This window comes from Oryzias latipes, chromosome 23, assembly GCF_053564925.1.
Source record: "Oryzias latipes strain Hd-rR chromosome 23, Olatipes_Hd-rR_3.1".
NCBI lineage: Eukaryota > Metazoa > Chordata > Actinopteri > Beloniformes > Adrianichthyidae > Oryzias > Oryzias latipes.
Window position 1 is genome coordinate 20,385,004 of NC_136259.1, and position 27,960 is coordinate 20,412,963.

Below are 27,960 nucleotides of genomic sequence, written 5' to 3' on the forward strand. Positions count from 1 at the left end.
AAGTTTTCCAACGAAACTATGATTACTTACTTTACTATACTTACCATTTGATAGAGGGGGGCTAAAATGCCCTAATTTTAAGCATTACTTTTGAGGTACACATCTGCGCTCCATTATGTTTTACTCCTCCAACGAGAATAATCCACATCGGGTAGAAATCGAATCCCACAATTTAAAAATACCTCTACCATCATTCTTATACTCCGATAAAATAAAAAAGTTACAAAGACAAAAAAATGTCACCTATGAAACGTAAAAATGGTTCAGGCCACAGTGGGATTTATCATTTTCTCCGCCATCTCTGACCGACTTCAACTTTCAAGGAAATTCCTTCGACGTTTTGCGTAAGACAATAAATATATATTTTTTTTTTTTTAACTGCGAATTTTTGCTTATTTCCTAAACATCAGCAGTTTCCTCCAAGTTCCCATCACAGGATTTCCATGCGGACAAACGTCGCAACAAATGGTTTAAAACTGTCAATACAGTGATTTATTATAATGAACCATGAAAATAGCCAACCAGTGCAGTGTCTGTGAGTTTTTCCCCTCCGCACAAACATACACTCACACACACACAAATAATAAAAAAACAAGGTTAAGTTGTCAATAAAGGGAGAAAATAAAACAACAACCATAAAATAAAAATAATGCTACAGTCACAGAAACATTCAGCTTTGCCAAGAAAAAACGATCATATTTACATCTATATTTCAAAATGGGATGGGAGCGAATTTTACAAGCATAGAAAAGAAAAGAAGCCGATATTTACATCCTGTTTCTGGTGAAAGCTGAAGTAACCACCTATACATTAAATTACACTTTCTACAAAGAACCATTGATATTCAAAAATAAGCCGCTAACGTCCTACTTGTAGGTGAGACCCATCTGCCTACCACAGAAGACTACAAGCACGAAAACTCGCGCGCTCGACTCCCCTAAGCTGCCATACACGCCGTAACACACACACACACACACACACACACACACACACACACTCGCACACAGACACACAAGTGCAGCCTCCTGCGGCGGAGACGCAGTCTCCTCCGAATCGTTCTTTCCTGAATCTGCAGCGGTGAACAGATTATTTGTTGTTAGACAGAAGAATAAAAAAAATAATTGCTTTTTTTTTCTCTATACAAAAAGCTTTTTCTCTTTGTTATAATGACCCAATAGATTAAAACGAATGGAGTACAGAGCTGACGACAGACGTATCGGGGATAACGGAGAGGAGGACCTGGGGGGTCGAGGGGGGGGCCTGGAATGTCCACCGATATTCAAAGTGCAGGAGCTGAAGACAGAACGGAGCTCTCCTCCCCAACGCCGACAGGAAGTCATACAAAAACGAGTGGAGGCCAGACGGAGGGGGCCGGGAGCACCAGGTGGATAGTTCATCTTCATTTTCACACGTCTTCTCTGAAAGTTCAGTTCGTAAAACTTTCTCTACGCCCCCCACCCCCATATTTCTTATTTATTTATTTTTTCTTAGGTGCCCTTTTATCCCACATTCAGCTGTTTTCCACTGGCCATGAGTTCATAGAAAACATATGTACACTTTATGGTACACACCCCAGGCAGAGCTCTTAGGTGGGGGCAGGGGGGTTGCAGGAGGGCGCTTAGTGCCACCCCGTGCTTAAGTACCCCGAGCTGTGGAAGGGGGTCGAGGACGCCGAAGCTCCACGAGGCCCAGAAGGCATCTGGGGGGAAGTGGCCTGGGCCTGTCCCTGTTGAGTCTGTTGGGGGGGTGGAGGGGGAGGCGGGGGCAGTCCTGTCTGCTGGATGGGAGGCGGGTATGTGGTCGGGGGCACGGATGGGTTTGAGGCGCCGCCGGGGTGCATCAGAGGCGCTTGAAACCCCCCCAAGTTCTGATAGTGGTGGGGCTGCAGTGCAGCGCTGGAGGCGGGGGCAGGTGGGGGTGGGGGAGGTGGGGGCGGTGGGGTGAGGGACATGAGGGTGCTACCAGACGGGGTTTGCTGCTGCTGCTGAGAGCTCTGCCCCTGTGGAGGAGGTGGCGGTGGGGGGGCGGAGGTCATCAGGAGCTGCTGCATGGGGGGAGGCTGCATGCTGACGTGCAGCAGGGTGGGGGCCGCCATCGCGTGCGGGGGTGGAGGAGGAGGCGGGGGCGGAGCAGCTGAAGTTTGATAGTGCACGCTGTGAGGAAGAGTCTGCAGTAAGGACTGCGAGCCCTGCGGGTACGGGGGCGTGACCGCAGGTTTGTACCCGGGAAAAGGTCCGGCAGTGGAGGGGCTCTGGTTCTGGAAGTAGCCCGTGGAGACGGGCGGTGCTGGTGGAGGAGGGGGAGGTGGGGGAGGCGCGCTTTGGGTGTTGTACGGGGGGAAAGGAGCAGGCCCGGTCTGTGCCTGCGGCTGTGGTTGGTTTTGAAGTTGGCCGGAGAACAGCGCCCTCTGGCTGCGGTAGGGGGAGCCTTGAGGCTGCGGTTTGGGAGAATGAAGCAGAGAGGATCCTGGGTAATGGACCGGAGACGAGGGCAGAGGAGCAGGAAGCAGCTTTGTTGGAGTCAAAGGAGCCGGCTTAGGTCCAGCTGGCTTGTTGGGCGGCTGGCCGCTTGGGTTTGGCGTCCAAGGCTGACCGTCTCCATCTTCCTCCCTTGCAGAGCGACTGGAAGGCGGGGCCAAAGGGCCAGGAGAGCAGGACTATCGGGAGGAAAAAGAAAAATTCTAGAATTGGATCCAATTTCTCAAGTTAGCTTTTATTTACACATCAAAACAAAGACCAAATCCGAATTCTTCCCCTGTGGCTGCTCCCAACCCCTACATTTATCCTTACAAACAGAGCGTTATGGAAAAATAATTCAAATTTGGACGCCACTCCCACTTGATGACGTCATCGTCGGTCAGCTACGTTATTGCCTGACTGCCAGCACTCGGAAAAAACACAACAATATTATTTTATAACTTTAAAAAAGGTCCCACTAAAAAAAAAAAAAGTAATTTCTTACGTTAAGTTAGTCCTTAAAAAGAAAACCATTTCGGACAACCTTACCCCTCCAAATGCCCCAAATGTTTTTCCCCAACCCCCCCACAATGGGGGGGTTGGGGAAAAACTCGTATTCGGCCAAACACTTTAAAAAGGACCCCCTCCGAATATCTGTTGATCATTTTTCAAAGCGTTCCCAGTGTTTTTTTAAATGATGAATTTGCTTGTTTTTTAGCCAAAATCTTTTTTGATTTTGGCTAAAAAACAAGCAAATTCATCATTTGCCTGTCGTTTTCTAGGACATAGTGTCTGCAGAGCAGCAGGAGTTCATTCGAAATTCACCTCTGAGTTGTAGGCAGGACCGTTGGCAGAGAGGAACCCCGCCCCCTTTCCCCTTCCCACTGCTGAGAGCTCTCTGCTTACACGCTCCCTTCTGATTCCTTACAGTTTTTGGGTAAAAAATGAAAGCTAAAATCTTTACATCTTTTCTCAGAATTGCAAAAGGCTACAGCACAGACATGAATTCTCCGTCATCTCTCTAGTCATCATGCTTACCTAAGCCTGGGGATCTGCTCCTGGTTCACAACAGTTTCAATAAAGAAATACTTAGTGATGCAATTTTGGGCGTAATTTTTTTTAAATAAGTCAGAAAAATTCCATAAGTAAATTTGAAAAAAACAATTTTTGTCAGACTGGGTCTTTGATTCACCTTCAAGTGATTTTCTAATCAAACTTTCTAAAAAAAAACAACAACATTTTAGTTCCTGATAAATAGATTATGACCTTTCTAAACGAACAAAAGGAACACGAGAATTTCCATTTGGAAGAAAAGGGGGGGAAAAAAGCAGCCTTACGGTGTGAGTTGGGGTTTTCTGAACACTTGGAGATGCACACTCTCTCAGTCCCGGGGTCTCCCCTCCTTCAGTCTCACCGTCTACAGCAGGAGAGCATCATTAGACACTGGAACATCTCACAGTAAACTATACAACTATATGTCTGAACGTCCTCTCTGCTCCCCTAAAAGACCAGACACTGCAGGACTATCGCTTGCTCACTACTCTTATTTTTTTTCTGTCAAATATGATATCACCCACATGTCCAAAGTCCGACCTGTGGGCCAAATGTGACCCGCGTTCAAATTTCCTGTCATAAAATTACGAATAAGGGGCTCCCAGCACTTTAAGAGCTGCGTGTACGATTTCTTGATTGCGATTGTCTAAATTACATTAAAATACCTAAACATGTGGCTGATGGGAAGAAATGTTAAAAAGTCCCATTAGCTGACACAGACCTAGGCGTATGAAATTTGTTCTCCCCATCCCCTGGGGAGCCCTGAGCTGCGCACCAGTTTGAGGACCATTTGGGGGATAAACTCTCCAATGCCGAGTGTCTCCTGGGTATGGAGTCTTTGGTACGACTCAAAGAAGTCGAAGAAAAAAGATTTATTTGTTTCCGTGATCAAAACCAGAAACGACTGTAATTCTGTATAAGATAACTATTTGCGTTATTTTTGTGTTTGTGTGATTTACACGTAGAAGTTTACGATGAGAATTTAATAGTTGACAAATTGTAATATTTCATATCAACCCAATATTTTTTCCAGACTATTTCTTCATTGTATTTCTGGTCTTCAAATATGGAATTCACCGCACTTTAGGTAAAAATGTATTTAGACATATTTCTGTTGTGTGTGAAGAAATGAAATGAATTTCAGTAAAAAGTTAATTTGCATTTGTTGTTATTTATAAGGGTTTTTGGCTAATTGCTTGGCCCTCATATATTTTCTGTACACCCCTGTTCTAAACATTTCTTCTCACCCGTCTCCTTGTCTTTGCTGAGCAGGAGGGCTCTGTGGTAGCTGCGCTCTCTGGTCTGTTCCACAAAAGTCGATGAGGTCCTAAAGAAAGGAGACACATTAGGACGTTTCACACGTGTTGTTGAGAGGATGAGCGTTTGTTATAAAAAGACGTACCACTGCCCCTCTCCTCTCTCTTCTCCTTTTTCTCCCCCAGCTTCCGTCTCCTCGCTTTGGGGCTCTTTTCCCGTGGTGACGTTGTTACAAGGAGCAGGGGGTAAAAGGGGGTCGCCGACAGGCTCCGTGGTCACGGGGAAAGCGTCCACGGTCAGGGGTGGGAGGGTGGAAACGGGGGAGCTGCATTCGGTCTTGGAGCCGCTGCGACGAGCTTCTCGCTGACGCTTTCGGTACTCGAGCAGAGAAACCTGGAAACGACGCGAGACCTCATTTAACAATCAGAGAGCGGCTCTCAGGTCTGACCAGCAGAGGGCAGCATAACAGCTTGAAGACTTAAATGGTCTGTGTAAAGTCTCCCTTGAGATCATGTCATCTTTTTAGTTTCATTTTAGAGCTTAATTAATTGAGAACATGACAGTTGAGCTAATATAAATATCCCAAAACACAGTATTGTTCTATAAGTATTAATTTTGCTTTAAAACGGTATCATCATATTTACAAAGTACAAACAACGTGGTTTCGTTCCCTCGCAGAGTGTAGAGCGTAGCCACCCTTCCAAAAACTCACCTTTTTCTTCTGTGGGGGGTTCTGTGCAGACCCTCCTTCGCCGCTGCCATCCCCATTCAGAGAACGCGAGACGTTAAGTATGCTCCCCTCCTCCAAGCAGGGGTAAAAAAGCTGTCCCTGGGACTCACTAAACTGAGGCTGGGAGGGAGCCTGTGACCCCGTCCCTGCTGTAGCTCCAGCTGCAGCCTCGTGCCTGAAAGGAGACGAGAGAGGCTCCAGGGTGTGAGACGGGGTGAGGTCCCTTAAGTTCGAGTTGACTGGAGAAAAGTTCAGGCCAGCTGGTCCAGTCGAGCCCCTTTCTGGGCTTTTTATCCACCCAGGATAAGAGGAAGCGCACGTTTCTACACAGGTGGAAGGCTCACTTGTGCCTTCTGTGACACCTCCCTCTGTCCGGTCCTCACTGCTGTCCTCCGACTCAGCAGGTGGAGGCTGAGGACTCTCTGGAACAGACAACTTTACTTCTGCTGCGAGTGTTTCTGAAGTGGGGTTCCTGGTGCAAGGAGAGGAGACCAATGACGGAGGACGATCAGCCTGGAAAAGAAGGGAAGAATTCACATCAAAAAAACAGAATCCCCTATGAATTTTAACTAAAATCACACCTCTTACCTCTTGCACACAGGGCTTGCCGGAAACCTCTGGTGAGGTCTCCATTGAAGATTCACTCTGTGCAAAAATGGGAGACTTCATCACCTCATATTCTCATAATAACTATGTCAGTTACTAATAATGCTCTTCTGCAGGAGCCTCAGGCTCCAGGCCTCGAGGGTCAACATCCTGCCTGTTTTTAAGACATCCTTATCTGCTGCTGAATACCTGGATCAGGTGTGTTTAGCCACTAGGGGCCTTCTGGTTTGTTGGAAAACCGTGGCCTGTAGTTTGAGACCTGTGCTCTACTGGCAGCAGCCTTACCTCCTGAGGGGTGTTGGGGACGTGAGTTGGAGTACTGGAGACCGGCTCTGCACTTGGTTCCTCTGTTCGGGGTCGAGGCGGCGTGGTTAATAAGACGGGCGTTCCGTGGGTTTCCGATTGGTCGGCTCGTGTGGGTGTGGCACAAGGGGAACCGTAGGGGGTGGAGCTCTCAGACATGCAGGCATCCAACGGGCTCAACCGTCGCTTTTTCAAAGGGGTGGGCAGCTCTGGAGAAAACACAGCAACACAGGGCTTGTTAAGCATCACAGGAACTTCAAACTTTTGGAAAAAGTCTGCAGCTGGTTCAACTTTAAGAAGATACGCTTCAATGCGTATCAGAACATTTTGAAAATGTGCGCCAAGAAAACGCCAACTTTGAAATTATACCAAAATAAAGTCAAATAAGATTAAAAATACATTCCAATACTGCTGGCAGGATCTGCAAATATTAACGTGTTCTGCAGGTATAAAAATCTGAATTCTGCTTTTTATTTCATGATTTGGAAAAACAAATCTGATGTCAGATTTGGGGCCACACCCACATTAGCCGACCAAATCAGAAAGCCACGGAACGCCCGTCTTCTTAATCCTTCAATTTCTGATCACATGATTGGAGCGGGACACCCCACTCCGATCATGTGATCAATTTTTTTAAATGCTCCACTAGAAGTCATTAATAAATCCTGAATTTTCATTGCCGTAAGTGCAGCAGGATACAGCACTAGTTTGAGCAGGAGACGCACAAAAACAAAACGGTGAAATTATCAAGATCTTCACAGATTCAGACTTCCAGGCTCAATAACTCTTTCAAACTGACAGCAAGCGTCTCTATTGGTTTGTCTCAAAGACAAAAATCCACTAAGGCATTTCAAACAAAAACAAATATTGTGCTTTTTTTTTCTTTTTTTAATGAGATTTAAACAGCAGCAGGAGTGGCACTCGGGTTTGTTTTTTTGGTTTGACGCGCCGCGTCAAAAACTATACGACCAATGAGAATGGCGCTTTTGCACACGTGTCTGGAGCTTCTGAAGTTACAGTAAAACACAACTTGGGGGCGCTCAAACACAAAACTGCCTTTCTGAGCACACATACCAGCGAAGAAGATAGACGCCAAGTAACATCTACACTGCCGCAAAAAATAATGACGGACATTCTAAAATATCCCCGAAAAAACTCACGATACATTTTCAGCTCTTGTACCAGTCGATAAAACTCCCCATGTTCTTCTCTTCTCGTAAGTATGGGATGTACCCAAAATCTGCGTCTTTTCCGGCGTCTTTCATCATTCAACAGTACAATAATTTCTTCATCGCTGGAATTGGAGCTAGAGCTACTAGTGCTGGAAATATTCATGTTCTCTTTGTACGATTCTGACAAGCGCATAAATACTTGCTCTCTTCTTCTGAGTAAAAAGCGACTTTCAGAAGCGTAAAGTTGCGCAGCGCCACCTTGTGTACAGGAGTATTTTTGTTTTACATTAAGCGCCATCTAATGTCAGGGAATGAAATTGCATGTTCGCTCGGCTCATCGTCAGCGAAAATCGCCTGGGTGTGAACACAAAAAAACGTGTCGAAAAACGCTGGCGAAAAACGGCTGGCGAATATTCGTCCCGGTGTGTACGGGTCTTTACATTGATGTCATGAAAATAGTCATCATATAAATGCAACAACAACGATTTTGGAGGAGAGTCATTTTTAATTTTTGGGAATTTCTAATATGAATCCATGATCAAAAATGTTCAATATTTCTCACATGATGAATTATCACCTCTTTTTTTACTAGTAAATAGTTTTTCTTGTTGATAGATAAATGATAAAGGAGGTTAATGAAGAAAAAAATAGAGGAAAATCAGGATTGTTTTTATTTTTGCATTTGTATATTTTATTAATGTGTTACCAAATGATCGGATCTGGAATTAGTATAAGCAGATTTGCAAAATGAAATGACTATTCTGGATCGAGGCCCCAGAAAAAACCTGAATGGGACATCCCTGGTTTCTAGCACAGCTTACCAGGTAGTGAGCAGGTGCCGTTGTAGGGCAGGGGGCTGTCAGAGTCCCCGCTGATGGAGGGGCTGAGGGGGCTGTCGCCGAGCAGACTCAGTCGTCTTGCTGGGCTTGTGGACCCTTCCTCCTCAAGCGCTTGTTTCAACCATCGCTGCCATATTACAAAAAGCAAGACAAACACCATAAATTAACCCTGAAAATCCAACTTAAAGACTTGTAAACATTGTTGACATCAAAACAAAGCTGCTAAATGTTTTTTTTTACTTTTAAGCAGTTTCCAGCAAAACAAAATCTCTCAATCAAGCAGTTCTGCCTACTTTGCTACATCATAAGAGCTTTAAAGTCCAACTTCAATCATCTTTTTTTCAAAGCTTTTCCAGTTTTCTAAGACATAGTTCCTGCAGAGCAGCAGTATTCCATTAGAAATTCCGCCTCAGAGTTGTGGGCGGATCCGTTAGCATGGAGCAACCCCGCCCCTCCCTTTCCCGTTGCTAAGAGCTCTCGGTTTATATTCTCCCTCATTTGTGGCCCATCCAACATATCTTCTGCATCACAACTACCTATCTTTTTTTTCCCCAAATGGCACCAAAAACAATTTTTATCGGAGTTGGTCTATGAGGAAACCCTCTTCTGTACCTTTTTGCAGGAGCCGGTGGCTGGTGGCGTTTCCGGCAGTTCCCGCGACCGCCGTCTCCCACTGGGGACTCCGGGGGTCGCCGGGCTGCGGTTTGCCAGGAATGGGGATGAAAAGCGGACGTAGTGTTTGGGCGTGCTGTAGACCTGTGGCGAGCAGGCCATGCCAGGTAAGGCATTGAGCTGCGTGGCAAGAACCTCCGGGTCGCTGCTTATTCTGAGCGGCCTCTCCGGGACTGGTTCTGGTGTTCGTACGGCACAGCGGTCCTGCTGTTTCTCTCCCACCCATTCGCTCACAAAGTGCTGTTCAAAGACGTTTATAAAAACACAATTAATTTGCTATCATAAATATACTACAGATACTGAATCCTAAAGTAAACAGACCCGTGTTTCAAGAAAAATCATCTCATTTTTTGCATTGCAATAAAAATATTCTTTAAAAAAAAGTTTTTCAAAGGAAAGTGTGTCTTAATAACTAGAATAGTTTTTAAAAAATAAGAATTCTTGGTAAGCCCATTTTTTTGTACCCCGTCAGCAGATTTTTTTGCTCATTCAAAGAAAATCTGTCAATGGGATAAGAATTTTCCATTTGTTTATAGTTTTTGAAGCGAATGTACTACTGTGAAGTGAAAATGTCCACACCTTTTTAGTTTTAAAGTTTTTGCTCGCTGTTCGGATTCTGTCGGGCGCTGGCGAGCTGCTCTGAGGAGGGCTGCTCTCAGGGGCTTGTGACAAGACCGCCTCTGGCTCTGGCAAAGGAAGCGTCTCTCCCTCTGGAGCGTCGCTGGTTAGAGGCTCCACAGTCTCGGCCGGAGAGCCGGGGGTCAGGTCCGAACAGGTGCTGATAGTCCGGGCTCGGCGGCGCTGTTGGCCGATGTGAGTGCGGTTCCTCGAGAAACTCTTCCTGTTCCTTGAAGGCTTTACTTTTGCTGGCTTTAGGCCCGGCTCCTCCTTCACCTCAATAAGAGGCTGCAAAAAAAAAAAAAAAAGAAAAAAGAAGAGGAATTTTAGGACTTTTTACTTTTGCAGATGTGTTTAACCATCAGACCAAAAGTGTTTTGTTTTCAGGCTCCGTTCTCACTTGCGTTACTGCTGGAGAATCGGCAGTCTCTGGTGTGGCAGGAGGTTCCTCTTTAACCTCGCCACGGCCCCCAATTTCTGATTTTATGCTACCAATTCTCTCCAGGGCTTGCTCTCTGCGCTTCTCCCTCTTCTCCATCCGAGCAAAGGCTTGCAGAATGGCCTCCATCTTCCTCTCCTCTCGGGTCTGCAGAGAGTCAGATGAGCGAGAAAAACAAAGAAAAGGGAAGGCATTCATGAGTACCCTACGAGGCCACAGGTGTGGTGCTAGGGGTTAGTGTGGGCTACAGAGCGAAACACTTGTACTGTAGTGCAGTGATGCAAACAGAGAGGCAGCTGGGAAGGCTGAAAACTCGCTTTAGCACAAGAAGCAAAAGAAAAACGGGAGCGACAAGAAAATGTTATGACGTCTTCTCAAAAATGGATTACAGCACTGCAGTTTTCCAGGATTTCCTTACATGGAAAACATGGCTACTTCCACCATCAGTTAGAACACCCCCTTCAAGCCCAGTTTACACCATCCAAACAGTCTGAGAAAAACATGTTTTTCCTTCAACGATCAGGGCCAAATTTTGTCTGTGAAGATGGGGCGGTTAGTGTGCTTAACCCCCCTCCCAGCAGGTCTGTTGTTGGGTTTATTTGTGAAAACTGGCCATGTATGGATTTAGATTACCTCCTTGAGTTTCAGTCCCCTCCAGCTTGAAGCCGCCCCGACAGCGAGATGGGACTGCTCTGCCGGGTTGGCCTGAATCTTTAATAAAGAAACAGCCCAGTTTAGAAGAGACACGTCCCCCCTAAACAAGGCTTAGCAGACATTGGGGGTCTGGACTAAACACTAACCTCTGCTGGTGAAAAATATATTCAGTTGGATATCTTAAAAGAAGTCAAAAATCTGCCACTTTCATTGATGGGAAGCCATTTACACAGAAACTATGAGAATTTTCAAATATTTAAGAGCAATATTTTTAACAAATCCTGTAGCTGTAACCCATTTCTACAATCAAATGTAAAGCTCTTGCATTTAAAATGCAATAAAGTCACACAGAAACACTTTTTTGTAAATACAGTGTCCCCTCGCTATAACAAGGTTAAAGGCGGTTTCTGGTGCATTAAATCCAAAACAAGCAAACTCAGGAACAGCTTTTACCCTAAAGCTGTTAAAGCTATTGCGCCCCGACCAGGACAATACCCCAAACCCACAAAAGTCACAGACAACATCGTAAGGAAAATCCCCAACTAAATCTAGCCTTTTTTTTTGTATTGATTTAAACAGATTTACCGTGATTTGAATATAAAAATATTTAGCAAATCTTTTTTTTTCTTAATTTTTTTTTTAACCGATGTCCAACAATTCGGGGGGAAAAACAAAATATTTATTGGAGTAGGTCTTTAATGAAAATTTTAAAAGGGTTTTACAGCCTTAGAACTTCAAAAATGTTGTTAAATGGCTACTAATTTGCAGATTTTGAGTTTTTTTAGAACGCAACTCTCTGCAATCAGAAACCAAGTCTGCTCTCCCAATTAAACCATACCAAACAAACCCCACAAAACAGGCGTAACAGACAATCAAAGGATGGATCACTATGCTGATGATACTCTGATCGCAGATAGCATTTCTAATGAGATCAAAGTCAAACAAATATTATTTAGCTGAAGTCTGTGTTTCAGGAAATATAGGAGAAATCTCAGTCCTGAAGAGTAATTTTAGTCTCTTTTACATTTAAATCAATTCACTGTTTAGATTTTGATAAACCATAACCTCTCACACCTAAAGGTCTCTTCATGACATCGCAGTACTACAGGTATAGCGGTCTCAGCGTAAATGTGTTTCTTTGTCTTGGCACCGGCGCCATCTCCTGAGCCAACAAAGCGCAGCCTATCAGATCTTTCCGAGTCAATGTGGCCCTGGCAACAAGGACGGTCCTATGCAGCCCATCTCTCCTCCAACCCCCCTCCTATCAACTATCCATCTACGTCTAGCTGATTAGCAAAACCGCGCGTTGCCCAAAGATGAGTCAGCGCTTAACACCCCAGGCCCACTGTGTAAAATGAAGCTGACTGCAGGGTAATTTCCAGAGTGCACGTGTCAGTGGGCTATACTGGATCGTATGTATGATCCCACCTCTCACTGGCAGAGGGAGGGTGCTGACGCCATGATAGGCCATATCGCACTACCAGCCGCGAGCAGATTAAAGGAGCACTGCAACCAGAACACCTGTGGATCCCATCAGCTTTAGCCGACACAATGATGGCTTCATTCTCGCGGGACTTTCATGTTTTAATTCAAGTAGCAACAAATGAGGACAATGAATGTCTGGCATAGAAAAGCCTACAAAAGACAGAACTGAAAGCTGAAGGAAGGAAGATGATGCAGGATGAAAGTGGGAGTATGAGAAGAAGTAATGCTGAGGAGGAAGCTAGTTAGAGGAGAACTGCTCCTATAAAAGCAAGTTCACACCCAGAACTCAGAGAGGCAATTCTATTTGCCACTTTTTGCCTTTTCTGCTAGATAGCAGCGTTGTGCAAGAAGGAAAATATAAATATCAAAAGAAGCTGTAGCCCCTAGCTTGACAGACTTACCATCTTTCTCCTTCTCTCTGCAATCTGCTCGTCTGATTCCATCTCTACTTCATTGCTAATGGAGGTTTTGTCCTCTACATCCTCAAATAACTCAGGATCCTGTAAGAGGAGAGCGGGATATGCCGCTTTTATCGCAGCTGGTCATTCAGTCTGGCTACAGACTAGACGAAACAGGGAAAAGTGGGAAAGAGGGGAAGTTGGGGAGATGGGGGGGGGGGGGGGGGGGGGGGGGGGGCTGGGGCAAAATAAAGCAAAAATAAAAAAAAATGCACACCTGATTAGAATTTGCAACATGCAAGAACTTTAATTGTGTTTTAGTTCTTCCAAAGTTGCAAATAATAAGTTCCTAAAGAAGTTATATTTAAGTACAATAAGATGGTTTTAAGTGTATATTATGCTTGTATATAGGTTTGCCACAGCTCTGGGACAGGACTCCCACCCCCTGATGCTCTTCAAACATCTTCCCCACTCAGAGTGAATGATTTTAGCATGGTGAGTCAACACGCTCCCTAATAAAAAAAAGCGTATTTGGTGAAAAGATGATGGATGAATTTGTGACTGAAATCGCAGCAAAATGAGTAGTTGGAAGGAAAAAAAAGTCATGAAAGAAAGGATGGGTGAAAAAGAAGTGAACTAAACAAAGAGGAATAACCAATAAAATGAATAACAATTGAAAACCATGCCAAGATCATTTTTACAGAGTAAATTGTAGCATAATGAAGGTGAAAAGTACCACCAGACAAATAAATAAACAGAGAAATTACAGGGAAGAGGAGATTTTCTGTGCATTGAAGAGCATTAAAAACTCGCCTGGTTGTTGGAGATGGAGAGGCGAAGAGGAGAAAGCTTTCTTTGTTTGCCGTCACCCACACTCCTGCCTTTCCCCTCGCCGTCTAAAGCAACGTTCTGGTTCTGCCCCTGGTCGTCTCGGACCAAGTCCTTGTCTTTGCGGCTCCCTCGGCGCCTGCCACCTGCACCCATGTTCTCCGTGGGCTCCTGGTTGTGCTTCAGCACTGGGCATTCTTGGTTTCCCTTCACGCAGGCACAGTCCACCTTGTATTTACTACAAGACATTTACAAGACGGGTTAGTTGCCTCACTGCTGATGTCCTGCACTCTGCATCGGATAGTTTGAAATGACTCACCAGTTGCCATAGTCGAAATCAAAACCGATTGTGATCTCTGTGCCTTTAGTGATGTGCCTTAGCGAGTAGATGTATAAATGCAACATGCCATCCTCAATGACGTGCCGCACCTGAGAGAAGTTTAGCAATGCGTGAGTCCAACCGTTTGCAACCACAAACAAAAATACTGAATTAAACAAAAATTGCATTTGAAAGGTTGCGCATACTTCGGCATTAGGGCTGCAAGAACGCCGAATGAATCGAGCTTCGTTACCGAAGCTGCGAGCGTCCACACACATCTCCAACCCGTCAAATTTGGAGTAAAATAATACAAACGGGTACGGCCTGAAAAAGAAATAAAATGAGAGGCATAAATGATTTGAAAGTAGCAGAAATACTACTGAAACTAGCAACATTTCAACTGTTCTATTCATCTTTTCAAAGCGTTCCCAGTGCTCTATGAAGTATCCCACCTTTAACCAAAATACGAAAAACTGCTGTGCTCTAGGTCAAAGTTTCTGCAGAGTGGCAGTAGTTCATTACAAATTCGCCTCAGAGTTGTGGGCGGCACTGTTGACGCAGCGCAATACCAGCCCTTTCCACTTCCCATTGCCAAGAGTTTAGCTAGTTTACAGCCCCTCACACCCCCAACCCAACATTACTGATGCAACAACAATGGCGAGCATTATTGGAGTTATCCAGCCGTACAGTTTTGAGCCAGAAGCTTAGATGAAGAAACTAAAAATGTACACAGATCTAGTCGTCTACAAGTGGTATTTATCAGAATGAAGCAGGGCAGACAGCTACGTCACAAAAGTTGTTTTTTTTTGTTTTGTTTTTTTTGTTTTGTTTTTTAAACGCCATTTTTTTGATTCACAATATGATACCATATGATTAAATACTCAGTAACGCAATTTTGAGTTTAATTTTCTTGATACATATCCTCCATCATCAGAATGTGCCACAAGAACATGTTAAAAACACAGTTTTCATCAGAGTGGGTCTTTAAAGTCTGATTTGTAAACTACAGAGAGAATCCAGACCTCTTGAAGAAGTATCCATTGGCCTCAAACTGCTGCCGAAGCATGAACTTTCCCCGGTACTCAATGATCAGGGAGTCTGGGGCCAAGTCTCGCACAGCCTTCAGGATTTTCTTGTTCTTCTGAACTTGACTCTGGAAAGTTATTTTTTAAAAATATGTATAATATTTGTTAACATGGTATATTTGAATATATCAAAATATATTTAGGTTTAATGTCAAAATGGCAACGTTTCGGTAAATGAAGCTGAAAAAAATTAGGGTTTACCTCCACTGGGGGCTTGAAAGAGGCCGGGTGCGTGTTGTAAGCCAAGCTTCTGCCGTCACCTTGTTCTTTGACGCGCAACAGGACTTGAACGTCCTCGCTATACTGATTGCTGCTGGCCTCTTCATAACGCTCCATCCACGTCTTGATCTTGCTCTCCCACAGAGATGGGTGCTCCACCGGCTCCACCTCAGGAGCAGCACCCTGGAAAAGACATTATTCTCCTTAGTTAGGGCTCAAATGTTAAAAATCAAAAAGATGCAGACATGTGATGCCTTCAGCCGCTTACCTTTACTCTTGAGGACTTTCTGGATCCTTCTCTGAAGGCCTGGAGATTGTGTAACCACATAAGAGATCAATTTTAAAGTAAATAAATGCACTAAATTATCCATCTTTACTGATAAAATAAAAACATCACCTTTTTAGCTTTGGCAGAGGGTGCTGGGGGGTCTTTATCACCACTTTTTTTACGCTTCTTATCAACCTGCTTATTGCCAAGTCGCCCGGTCGTCAAGGTGATGGTGGTGGGTGTGTGCTGAAAGGTGGAGTAGAGCTCTAGTGGGACCTCATCTCCACTCTCTGTGGCACTGGTGTCGCCGTCTGAAAGTGCAGACAACTTGTTACACAGCAGTACGAACAAAGAACCACACATTGTCGCTATCACTGAAGATAGGCGGGCAAATTAGACAGTTGTAGTTTACTTCTTGTCCATAGGATGTCACTATGGTCCAAGTTAAGACCGGGAAAAAAATTAATGAAAGGTCTATCTGGCCTGCAGGGGGAGGAGGCTGCACCCTCTCACAGCCTACAACCTGCAACATTCACTAACAAGCTGGCCTTTTACTGCAGTGAGGAACGCAGGAACAGCAGAGATGAGCTGTTGGTGTGGGCTCTCAAAGCAAATGACATCCTATAGCATTCGACAAGAAATGTGCCTCTGAAAACATCAACTTAGTCCGGTTGCACTTGTTACTGCTGAGAATGAACTGGGTAGTTTTGAAACACAGGCTCGCTCACCAGATAAGCACTCCCTCTTCCTGGTTTGCAGGAGGATGGCCCTCTCTCGGTCCAGGTGCCGTGGCTGGCAGCGTTCACACAGGTAGGTCTCAGGAATGTTCTGCCTGTCGATGCCCATGCAGTCTATGTGCTGCCAGGCGCTGTAAACCAATCAAAGTTACTCATGAACTCAAGTACTTGCGCCACTTTTATAAACTGGCTTCTTGAGACAAAAAAATTATTCAAAACTCAACCCCAGTGGCTGAGAAAAATGACTCAACTTGTAAATACTTGTGCTGCTCAGGACTTACCTGCACTTGTCACAACAGATCATGTAGCCATCGTCGTGGGTGAAGCCGCAGATGCAGCGCGTGATGTCCGCCCCGTAGCTGCCATCTTCTGACGTGCTGAGGGTTGTGCCCCTGGAAGCTTCGTCCTGCCCTCCAGAAACAAAAAGCCCCCCCTCTCCTTGTCGTATCAACATGGAGGGTGGAGGGGAGGCTGGCGGCGTAGGCGGGGGCCGCGCCCCATAATTATGGTCCTAATAAAAAAAAGGTGGAGGGGTGTACAGGTCATGTCATGAATTAAACTGATGAACTGTAAATTATTTGGGATCCAACAGGACTAAACTCAGCCGTCATCAACATGACACTTTATCGATGCTAGCTTAAAAAAATACGAACTTAGACAAACAGTTTTGGTGTATTTTATTCATTAAAAATGCCTGTTGGGCACTTAATTCAGACCCAAGAATTTGTATTTAACTTGACGCAGAAAAACAAACAGAGTTGGTGTTTTTTTCTGTACAAAGGTCAAAGGAAGCATCTATACTCACAGCATATGGTAGGCCAATGTAACTATGGGAATGGTGAGAACTGCTGCTGTAAATCTGGTGTGGGTAGCTGGACTTTTCCACCACCACTGGGCTGGCCTCCACTGATTCTGGTCTGTTGAGCAGTAGCACACAAAAAACCCATTAGCATCGACTTGAACTCTATTAACAAGCTAATTCTTTCCCCCTCCAACAGTTCCAAGTGAAAGTTCATCAAAAATATAGCAGGGATGTATCTTAAGTAGTGATGTTGACAGAAGCAAGGTGTATCAAGTTAATGTAAAGTTTTGATACTGGTTTCTATGCACACAACAAAAACAGACTCTTGCAACTGCAGTAAAAGCTGACAGTCAGACAGAAAGACAACAAATAACAGCTATTGACCTCTGAACCCGCAGGTCCAAGTCACTTAATTGTTTCAAAAATATGCAGCGCCGTTTGCGCTTAACTATAACTGTGCGTTCATTTCTTTTCCAGCCAATTCATGCCAAACCAGTAAATCTGCTTTCCCTAAGCAAGGCACTGTAGCTGAAAGAACCTGTTTTAGTTCTTGCAGACCAACAGCGAATCTATTTTTCCGTTTTTGAGGACGTTGGTACAAAAAGAAGAGGGAAGTAAAAGCAAAACAGACACTATGAGACAGCGTGGTCACGTACAAAGGGGAAAAAAGGAGGGAAACATGGAGTAAAGGAATTGAAAACTAGAGACTGCCATCATACATTAACATGAAATCATTCTCTAATTTCAGAAAAAAGAATCGCAGACTTCAGGTCTGTGTGACAGCTCATGAGCAGCACATTTCACTCTCTGCTCCTTTCTTAGACTGAAAGCATGTGTCACCCATAAAAGCGCAACTGCAAGCTGGTTTCTTCAAACAAATATGAAGTCAAAAGTCTCGTGTTGGACTTCCCCTTATGAACAAGCAAACCAGTGTTCTTTAAGAAGGCAATGAATAAAAGGTAAGGCAATGACTCAATAACACATGACAAACTTTGAAAGTGACATTTCCAACAAAGGCACCGTCCTAAGAACCAACCCATTCAAATGAAAAAAATTGAAAACTAAAAGGTTAAACTTTAAACACAAGTTTGAAAGAGAAAAACAAATAAAGTTGACTTTTCCTTTAAATTTCGCCCCTACTAGTATACTTGAGAGGTAAGTTACTGTACCTGCATCAGCCTGTCTCAGCGGTACGCCTCTCCTTGTACGCCGAAACAGCACTGTGCAACACTTCCTGTATGCATTACCTCTTGATACTTCACTGTCAAAGCCAGAATGTGAGTGCTTACATGAATTCTGGAGGCGGTGCCACTGTTAGGGGTGTGTGCATGCACAACAGATCAACTGCTGAACGCCGCTTTTATCAGTTTAGGGCTAACAATTAGGAGAAAAGGCGGTGACCAACTGAGTAGCACACAAGGGAGTAACACACAGAAAGTGTGCAGGTTAAAGCACACAGGTTTGTGTTTGCAGTGTGTGTGCATGGATACACACTCTCTTTTTTTGTGGGTTTTGGGGAAGTGAGTTATAAGAGAGACGGAAAAGATAAAGAAAACCATTTTTTGAGGAATGAATTTCCATTTGAAGTCACTATAAATAGCTTGGAAATTTGAGAAAAAGTAAGAAGGAAAACCGCATCCAAAAAACACCATGACAGGTCGCAGTCAACGAGGATGAGGAATTATGGAGATTTAAAAAATAATTTAAAAATAAAAAAAGACTAGAGCAAAAGCAAAACAGCCCTGAACAGCAAGAGGTAATGCGTTTGGCTCCACAAAAGCTCCCACTTGCTGCTATGGCAACACTACGTATGCTGACTGCGAGTGTGCGCACACCAGGCTTTGTGTGCAACTGTGGACACACTCACACACACTGCATTAGCCAACAGCTGGTCATGCTGCTGCAGAATTCAGGGGGACGTGGAAAGGACATGATGCTGTTTCTGGTGAGTAGCCAGCCCCACTGTTACAGATCCGGCTGGCTCCCTAGCAATTCTCCATGGAGCGCCACATGTATGTCCATCTCTGTTCTGTCCTTCTGGTCTGGATGGGAATTGCGCAGCAGCAGCAGCAGCAGGTGGAAGCCCATTTGAAATTTGATATCTGCTTTTTAATCAGACTCAGAGCAGAAATGGACAAAAAGCAACTTGGGCAGGGGGCGGGGGGTGTAACTTCTTCCCGCTGCGGAGCGGGAGCCCTGTGGAGATGAGGCAGGATGCAGGGCAATGCCTAGGGGCTGTTTAAGACGCCATATCTATTCGAGGACCACCTGTCACTCAGGCCAGTAACTACAGCAACAAACCTCACGCAATGCAGAGAGGAGGGAGGGGAGCAATGGGCAGATACCATGGCAACTCGAGCTGTCACGGCAACAGGATTGATGCAGGGAAAGGGGGTGGGCTGTTCCCCCTTTTAAAGCGAGAGAAGCCTCACTATAAGTTGATGACGTAAGTTCTTTTTAAGTCATATGTCTTGCCTTGTTTATTTGACCAAAAAAAGTCATGGCAAATGCCCTTGACAAGACTACAGGGGGGGAAAAGAGGAGGGGGAGAAGAAGCTTGTTGCCATGGCTCTGTGCACCATTTTTGCTTCACTTACTAAATTCACGGTGAATGGGTACAAACATCATGCCACAAGTCATGGGGGGTACTTCGGCATGCTTAAAATACAGCTGAAGCAACAGGGCTATAGTTGCTTAAGTAGAAAATGGTAAACACACAGACCACACCTACATGTTAACATTTAATTAGTACAGGTAAATTAAAATTACAACTGCTGAGACAAAATCAGCCAAAATAAGCTACCACTTCAATAAAATCCCATTTGTTTTTGGTAACTTCAATAAATCAGACTCAACATTAATAACTAGTTTCAAACGCAGAAGCTGCTAAATGAAACTGCATGTGTAAACTTTTGTTTTTTGATGACCTGTTAAGACCGGGTGTTACTCACTCTGAGCCTGCAGCCATGTCCAGGTACGAGGTGTCAGCTGTGTCCACCCCTACTGGGATGACTATGCTCATGACGTTCTCTGCTTATTACTTGTTTTCCTACTGAGTCCAGAGAAAGGGAGTCCAAAACACTGAGGCATGCCAGCCACAGCAGTCATTGCAGACATCCAAGTGCATCCACAAGGCCTGAAAAAGCGGAGATGGAGAGAGAAACAATTAATGGAAATCATTTCTTAGGGCGTTATTTCCATCGTTTCTGTTAAGACAAAAGCATGACTGCATTCTTTCTTAGACTAAAATTACCCACCACACAGTGAATGGGGCATTCCCAGAACGTGTAATAGAACGATGCACAATTTCAAATCACAGAGTCTCTTGAAAAGTGAAACATTGACCAGGAATTCCCCACCTGACAGAGCTACCAAGTTATGCTAACTGATTTATGAAAAACAGGATATGCGTTATGAGGTGAGCTCTGGGCTGCAGCTCAAAACTGTGCTAAAGCGACCTTTTTACCACCATCTGCCAGAAATGCATGAGGCTGCAATAGAAGAAAACCCCCACAAAGGGGAGCAGGAGAACACACAGCAGCAAGCCTTCATGGAAGGAGGGAGGATAATGCAACACAGAGGCCATTTTTGCCCCCTTTAACTAAAAAGGACTGCTCTATTCCAGGAACCTGCTTCCAATAAAGACACAACTGAGTCATTTGACTGTGTGTTAAGGTTCATGAATTTCATTAGAAAAAAAAACGCTTAAGATGCTATTACTTCTGCTAGCACTGCATTTGTTAGTGGATACATTTTGACCTTTTTAATTCTAGAGTACTAGACTGGTTACACAAAAACACAATAGTTGTAGTAGTTTGGGTGAAGCCAAGTGTCACCTTACGATGTAAACATGCATTGGAGCATGTGCGTTAGTGTGGCTGTCCCTGATGCAGGGAGCTCTGTTGATAAGCGGGATTAGTGGGAGGGGACAGATGCTGAGACAAAATAGGCTGGAGGTCACACCTCCGCCTGTTGGTGCAAACTGTGGCCAAACAAAAGCTCCGTTCGCAGCTTTGGGGAATAAGAGGGAGAAGGGTTTTTTGAAGGAGTAATATGTCATGTATTTAATAGGGGCACCCTTTGTAAGCAAAAAAAAAAAAGCAGTGTTGCATGAAACTCGCCTCTGCATGCCTGGGATATTTTGCGGGCGAGCACGTCTCCAGTACACTCAGATACAGTATCTTATGAGGAAAGATTTGTGTCATTACCAGGTGAGCTAAAACATCTGACTACACGGATTCTTTCTAGAAAAATGTCTTTTGGTGGGGGAAAAACAAATAATGGAAGCCATCCTCAATAGATTTAACAGCTGTAGAAGTTAAAGTAGGAGTTATTTCCTCTAAATCTTGCTCCAGCAGGACTGTGAGACCCTTGCAGCCCAAACAGCTGTCAGTTCCAGGCCTAATTAATAGAAAAAGGAAGACACTGGTGGGTCTGCATGTCAACCAAAGCTTCAAACTCCACTCTAATTTGGAGTGTGGTACCTGTGTAAAAACAGGGTTCCAGGCAAATTTATGACTAAAACTAAAGTCAACTTTTCCTAAAAAAGATCTTTTAATTAGGATTATGCAGTTTGTATCCAAAAAGCAGGAGTTCATTTGAAATTTACCTCTAATTTGTGGGCAGGACAGTTGGAGCAAAGCAACACCGTGCCCCTTCCCCTCCCTGATGCTAAGAGCTCACTGTTTACATCCTCTACTGCTAGCTTAGAGCCCCTAACATCCCCAACCTAGTGGTACTGGTGCAACAAAATCGGCGAGCATTATTGGAGTTTTCTTGCCATACACTTTTGAGCTAGATGCCAGTTGGGAAGAGGAAAAAGAAGACCAACATGAATCTAGCCGTGTACAAAAGGATGCAACGGGGCAGCAAGTTAGAGGCCTGCTTGCTCCTGACTTACAATGATTTAGGATGTATTCAGACTTCGGAAAACAGTTTGTTTCAGACCCGGCTCCCTTAATTTGGTCCGGATAGAGCTTTGACCTTGCATTTTGTCTGTATTCAGGCTGCCATCAAGCAGCCTTTTCCTGATCCGAACCAAAGCTAGTTAAAAAAAAAAAACGCCTGTTTGAAAGTCAGGCTTTTACTCGCTTTTTTGGTCCGGTGGAGGCAACACAATTCTGTTAAGGAACTGCAAGGTAGATTTTAGGATGATGTCACAGCAGCACGTGCCGTTCAACGAGACCATTTAAAACGCATTTTCAGCCGGATTAAAATAAACATAACAAGTAGGTAGTTGGATTCTTATTTCCTCTTTGATAACACCACAATTGTTGCTTTACATTTGTATGTGGTGTAACTGTTGCTACACTCTGACTGTGTTTGGATCACATGACCACTGGCTACGGTGGCCGTCTTGGAGACCAGGGTTCGCTTGGGTGTATTCAGACTGAAATTTTGAGTCTGAATACACCCTTAAATCAAGAAATAACTCATTTTTAAGCCTAATTTTCTTTATGTCCTCCACCATCCTAAAAATGCAACTAGGACACGTTGAAAGCATCAAACACATGATTTTCATTGAGTGGGACAACTCTGTTGTCTTAGCCCTTCATCGTAAATGTCAACTCTACCAAAAAAGATGCTCCAACAGCACTCTATTGTAGAATTTGTATTTTCTTTCCATAAACCAACTAGTCCTGGTGTTTCTGGTGAGGAGTACACACTGGTACAAGCACACATTCACACATACAAACACCACTTAACTTATAGAAACTGACAGATAACCTCTCGCCCTGTCCTTTCAAACATTCTTCAATGGAGGAGGCACTTTGAGCTGTGTGCAAACATGAACTGCAGCCAGACAGTCAAGACTGACAAAAGTCAGGCGGGGAGAAGGGGGAAAAAAAAAAAGAAGTACGGAACAGTAACATTCCTAACTAAATCTGAGCTCTGCTGTGACTGCCTGTCTGCTCCTCCTACTTCCTAGAACTGCCCATCACCCTGGAGTGGAGAAATACAGCAAAAGAAAGGGGGGTGGGGGGATACCCTCACTCCCCTGCTTTCCTGTGCCCAGTCACCCCGCCCAAGCAGATTTTTTTTCCCCCCTCCTTCCTTAATGCACTTCCTAAACCGAAGTAACGCGGAGCTGAGGGGAAGACAATGTCGCAGACACGGTTCCAAATTACTACCGAACCATGAGAGACCATTTAAAGCCACCTTTGGCTGAATTCAGGGCTGTTGTGGAAACATGTGACCGGAGCAAGCGGCGGGGAAAACAGGGGACATAGAAAAAGGGGAGGATGAGTTCAACAAGAAGAGGGAAAAAAACGGATTAAAAAAACGGTGCGAAAGGGTGCAAAAAGGCACACAATGGAAATTTGGTTAAATGAGTAGCGTTTGATTTCAACAAAGCTAAAAACCTCTCTTTGTACTACCGGGGACCTTAAAAAGAAAAAAAAAAAATCCATCCATGAGGGCAATGGGTGGGGGAGGTGTGTGGATGGGGACTGTCTGACAGTGATGCTACACAGACCTGTGAGCTCTCTGGGTGGCAGAGATGAACACAAAACAACCATATTTGCCTTATTCCCCCCCTAAAAAAGGAGAACACATTCCTGTCGCTAGTTAAGCAGCCTCCCATTTCAACCCTCACTGACAAATCATAGTAGTGGTGATACTTTGAACAGCTTCCCTTTCGCACTGATTTGTTGTAATAACTAGACGCTTTACACTGTTTTCACTGTTTTGACAGCCAACCCTCAGCAGATTGTTCTTTTAGATAAGTAGGAGGAGCATGGAAAAAATTAGGAAGTCTCAACTCAATCTCGTGCCCCCCCCCCCCCCCCCCCCCCCCTGCTACGGCAATGTGACTTCACAGCGAGCCCACAGCTGGCTGCGGTGACTCAGCTTAGAAACGGTTGATACACTCGGGCGAATACAGTCACATACACAGGAAGCCTGACCTGGATGGAATGCAAGTCCGCCCCTCTATTTGCAAGAAAACACTCCAATCATCGTCTGATTTATTTTAAAAGCGTTCCGTGATCGTTTCATTATGATTATGGCGCTTTTTTATCCACAAACTAAAAAAAAAACAATCTGTGCCATTTTCTATAACAGTTTCTGCACTGTGGCAGTAGTTCATAAGGAATTCACCTCAGAGTTGTGAGTGGAAATGCTGCCAGGGAGTAAGTCTGTCCGCACTTTCCATCATCCCATCACCCCCAACCTAACATTACAGGTGCAACAAAAATGGCGAGCAATGTTAGCGTTTGTTTGGTTTGCAAAGCCATACCCATTTTATTAATTAGAAATTAAGTATGTTGACGAAGCACTTTGCGACATACTGATGTGGCTCATCAATCAATTTTCAGAAAGTTTGATTTGCAGGATTCTTTCTGCATCTTTGAAATAATGTAGTTAACTGTGAGAGTTTGCACACATATGTATAAAATCAACATGAATTCGCACAAATACCTTAACAGTGAATGAATGGAAACACTATTCAAGAAAAGCGCAGGTTGTCGTTACTGTATACAAAGTCACACAACCAAGCTATAAATGGTCAAGGTTGAGTTGCTTCAAATAATTTTAATTTACAACAGCATTTGTGACATCAAACTCTTTTTGCCAGGGCACCAATACAATACACTGCTTGAGCTATTGTAATTACAAGTTTGACAAGCAGGAACACATGCAGCTGGTCATTTAAGCATTTAGAGAATGCACTAGCCAGCTGAAGAAAATGTGAGCTATGCGAGCATGTGTGGTGGCAGAAACATGGGTAGAAGCTTGTGGACATGTATGGAGGAGAAGAACTCTGACATTATTGAATGATCCATGTCATGCCTGTAAGGTAACATTCCAACATCACCAACATTGGTGCCACATCCCAGTCATGTTTAGATGATCCTGCTTTATGTTACTGTAGCACAGAAGAGAACCAGGACGGTTCTGGGAGTGTAGTAGGGCTGCAGTCTCAGCAGCTCCAGCACTAAGACCACCTGTCAGGGAGACAGCTTTCTAGTTTAAAGAGGGATCTATTACGGCGCAGCTAGCAGCACAAAAACAGGTCACCTGAGCCCTGGTTTCCCTTCCCAGCTGGAATACCATGTGACAAATTGGGAGCCTGAGCCTTTCAGCTTTGTCTCAGGGTCTCTCGGGGTCTGAGAACCCCACGTGAGATCACTGGAGACTGGGCAAGAGCAACAGAGCTTAGTAGTGAGCAGCATCTAAGCAGAAAGTACAGTTCTGTTCAACTGATTTATTTGTTAACCGTATGTGTGTTTTAGAGCGTGTGAGGGTTAAAGGGAAAAGAATGGGTGCCATGAATCTGTGCAGTCTGCCAAAGAGCTCTGTCCCTTTAGCAGCAAACTAAGTGCACACATCAGAAGACTGCTGGGCCAGTGAACAGCCTTAGCTTCTTTACATGTGATGTTAGGCGGCTACACTAAAAAAAAGAGGCACTCGAAGTATCGAAGCACGCTTTGTGTTGAATTTGGCCTTTTACACGCTTTACAGAAAAACTCTGGCAGCTATCGCGACGCTAAAAAGGGGCAGAAAAAAAAGAAGAAAACACGCCACTGAGCTAAATGAGCTAACGGAAGTTAGCGACCATGATGCGTAGATGTTTTACACGACTGAGGTGGATTAATGTGTTAGTCGTCACAGACAGGAAGGAGAAACGACATCGGCGTCGAAAATGGCAGTTCACAAGCAACTGCGTTTTCGTGCCATCACTCGTGCCATGACTGGGACTGTCAATGGGGTTTCTGATCGTATGAAAGGGGCGACATACCCGAATGTAACATCCCCTCCCCCACTGTTGCAGTATTTGATCCCAATTAGACACCAACTCTGACATGAACGTACAGTACATTTTACCTTTACAAGGAGGTATAGCTTCGAAAAAGTGTCCCCCCACCTCTTTTTTTTATCATCTACTTAATCGTATTAAGACTGCAGTTCCATAATGAACCATTGAGATAGCAGCATACGCTAATCAGGCGTTTAAGTCACTAACAGCTGCTTTTACTCCAAGTTGTCTGGGACACAACCAACGGAGCGTTTTTACGCATCGCTGGCGCGCATCAAAACCCCGATTGTCCCCCTACTTTGAACAATGACATTATTAAAACATTTCGGAACGAAAATCGTGCTGTGAGGACGAGGTGAGGCAAAAAAAAAGCTACCATGACGGGGTTATGTGGTATTTGCACAATGACCATGTTGTAAACATAGCTTGGCCGATGGCGCCTTTTTCTGAAGAAAAAAAAAAATCACACTTGTAAAAATTGCTATCCAATATAAACTAACCTATCAAATCGAAAATAAAGCATATACAGTTGAGTAGAACTATAAATATGATCGATTTTCGTGCTTAAAGAGAGATTAACAAAAACAAGATGTAAAAATCAGCATATTTTATACCACGGATAAATGGAAGAAGGATGCGTTTACGACCCCCCCCCCCCGACCCTTAAAAGGTCTTTAATATGGTAGTGTTTAAGATACGAGTGCTATTTTAGTGTGGGCGAAGAATTAGAGAACAGCTGCACATTATATGTATACAAAAGCAAATAAACCTGTGCGCATTATGGCCCATACTGTCAGCATGTGAAACCAAACACCAAGTGGCACCCCTTTTCTTTCTATCTGCCTGCTTATTAGTGAAAATCGACGTGCGTGGAAAAAAAAATGTCGTGCTTCCTAACGGCGAGCTTCTCATGACCAATGTTCACTTCTGACCGTCTGAAAAACCTATATTTTGGGTTAGCACGACGTAATAAAACCTTTTCCTAGTCTAGTATCACGTTGTCCATGCCGGTAAGAGACAAATAACTAAACTTTGTAGCAAATTGACTTTACCGCCGATGGGTAATCCCTGCAAACCAAACTACATAATATTTGCGTGACATTACATTACGTGTTTTGTCAATCCATAAACGAAGTCAAGAGCTCTGCTGTCTGTGTCAAGCTAATTTGATCTAGTAGCATGCGCTAGTTAGCAAGTACTCTGTTGGTTTGCCAACTTGACACTTAATTAGGAACCTGTAGCATCAATTAAATACTTTCGTAGTTACATGAGCGTAAATATAATTGATATTGTAAACCTATACAATCATCTAATCCTTTTTATCAGCAAGTAGAGACGCTTAAAACTCAGCTGGATACGTTAGCAAGTATAAGCATGATGTGCCTAGCCAGCTAACTAAAGCCAACAATAGCCTTCCAAGTCGGATTTGTGCTAACCCTGGAACTAGCACTTATACTAGTTTACTTACCGTTTTAAATCCAATCTGGAGTGACCGAATGGTTGAATGGGGGACCTGGGTTAGACCCCCGTCGCAGCTTCCACAACCAAAACAATACTTCAGTCCACACACTGCGGATCCTAAGGCAAGCTTCAAATTGTTTGTATATCAACTTGTCCTTTACGTACTTCTTATTTCTGAAAATTCCATAGTTTTTCTTGGTTTCGCCAGAACCAGAATATGTTATGGAATCGCTCACAAACCGTTAAACAGAGCAGCAGTCATCGGCGACTTTAAAAAAAATTAGATCCTCCAAACCCAGTCTCTTTTCCCTTTGCAAAAATGGCGGCCCTGCCAGGACTGCCGAGACTCCGCCTCCACCACAAACCCCCCCTCCCTCCAAAGCCATCAGAAAAAGAAGAAGAAAAAAAAAACTAGCACCGCCTCCTCATACTGCGGGGTTACACTCCCTGTTTATCAGGGGCGGTTTGTGGCCTTTTTCTTTTACCGTACACATCCACATATGGAACGGCGATGGAAGGAATTTGAAACCGTCTTACTTTTTGAAAAACATTTTTTAGACAAGCAGCTAAAACAACATTAACAAAAGCTTTGTAGAAAGATTTTATTTCACTTTCGTGAGCAGATTGTCTTTCTGTAGTTTATTTTGTTTCCAGTAGGTCACATGATTAGATTGATTTAAATCTAATCTAACAAAACAACTTTTGGTTGCTTAAGTAGTGATGGTTATCTCACAGATTTTGTACTGAAAGTGAATTAATGTAAATAACTACGTGTTTAAAATCTGTTTTGTTTCCTTTCTC

General features: G+C 44.1%; 1 protein-coding gene across 6 annotated transcripts; it reads right to left on the bottom strand.

Moving 5' to 3' along the window:
• Positions 1–469: 469 nt before the first annotated feature.
• kmt2e (lysine (K)-specific methyltransferase 2E) lies at positions 470–27,584 on the bottom strand. 6 transcript variants are annotated; one of them, XM_023952596.2, is made up of 25 exons: positions 27,167–27,584; positions 19,892–20,076; positions 16,944–17,055; positions 16,420–16,649; positions 16,130–16,269; positions 15,531–15,712; positions 15,402–15,440; positions 15,116–15,316; positions 14,852–14,982; positions 14,036–14,153; positions 13,830–13,939; positions 13,496–13,748; positions 12,686–12,784; positions 10,779–10,856; positions 10,107–10,292; positions 9,668–9,994; positions 9,029–9,328; positions 8,399–8,543; positions 6,388–6,614; positions 6,085–6,141; positions 5,479–6,009; positions 4,912–5,159; positions 4,757–4,836; positions 3,794–3,873; positions 470–2,656 (listed from the first exon to the last, which is right to left on the bottom strand). In XM_023952596.2, exons 2-25 carry the CDS (start codon positions 19,960–19,962, stop codon positions 1,619–1,621), a joined length of 4,983 nt encoding a protein of 1,660 aa, XP_023808364.1. In that variant the 5' UTR covers positions 19,963–20,076; positions 27,167–27,584; the 3' UTR covers positions 470–1,618. The 6 variants fall into 6 exon arrangements, with proteins under 6 accessions (XP_023808364.1, XP_023808366.1, XP_023808365.1 ...); XM_023952598.2 differs by lacking the exon at positions 12,686–12,784; XM_023952597.2 differs by lacking the exon at positions 10,779–10,856.
• Positions 27,585–27,960: the final 376 nt, after the last annotated feature.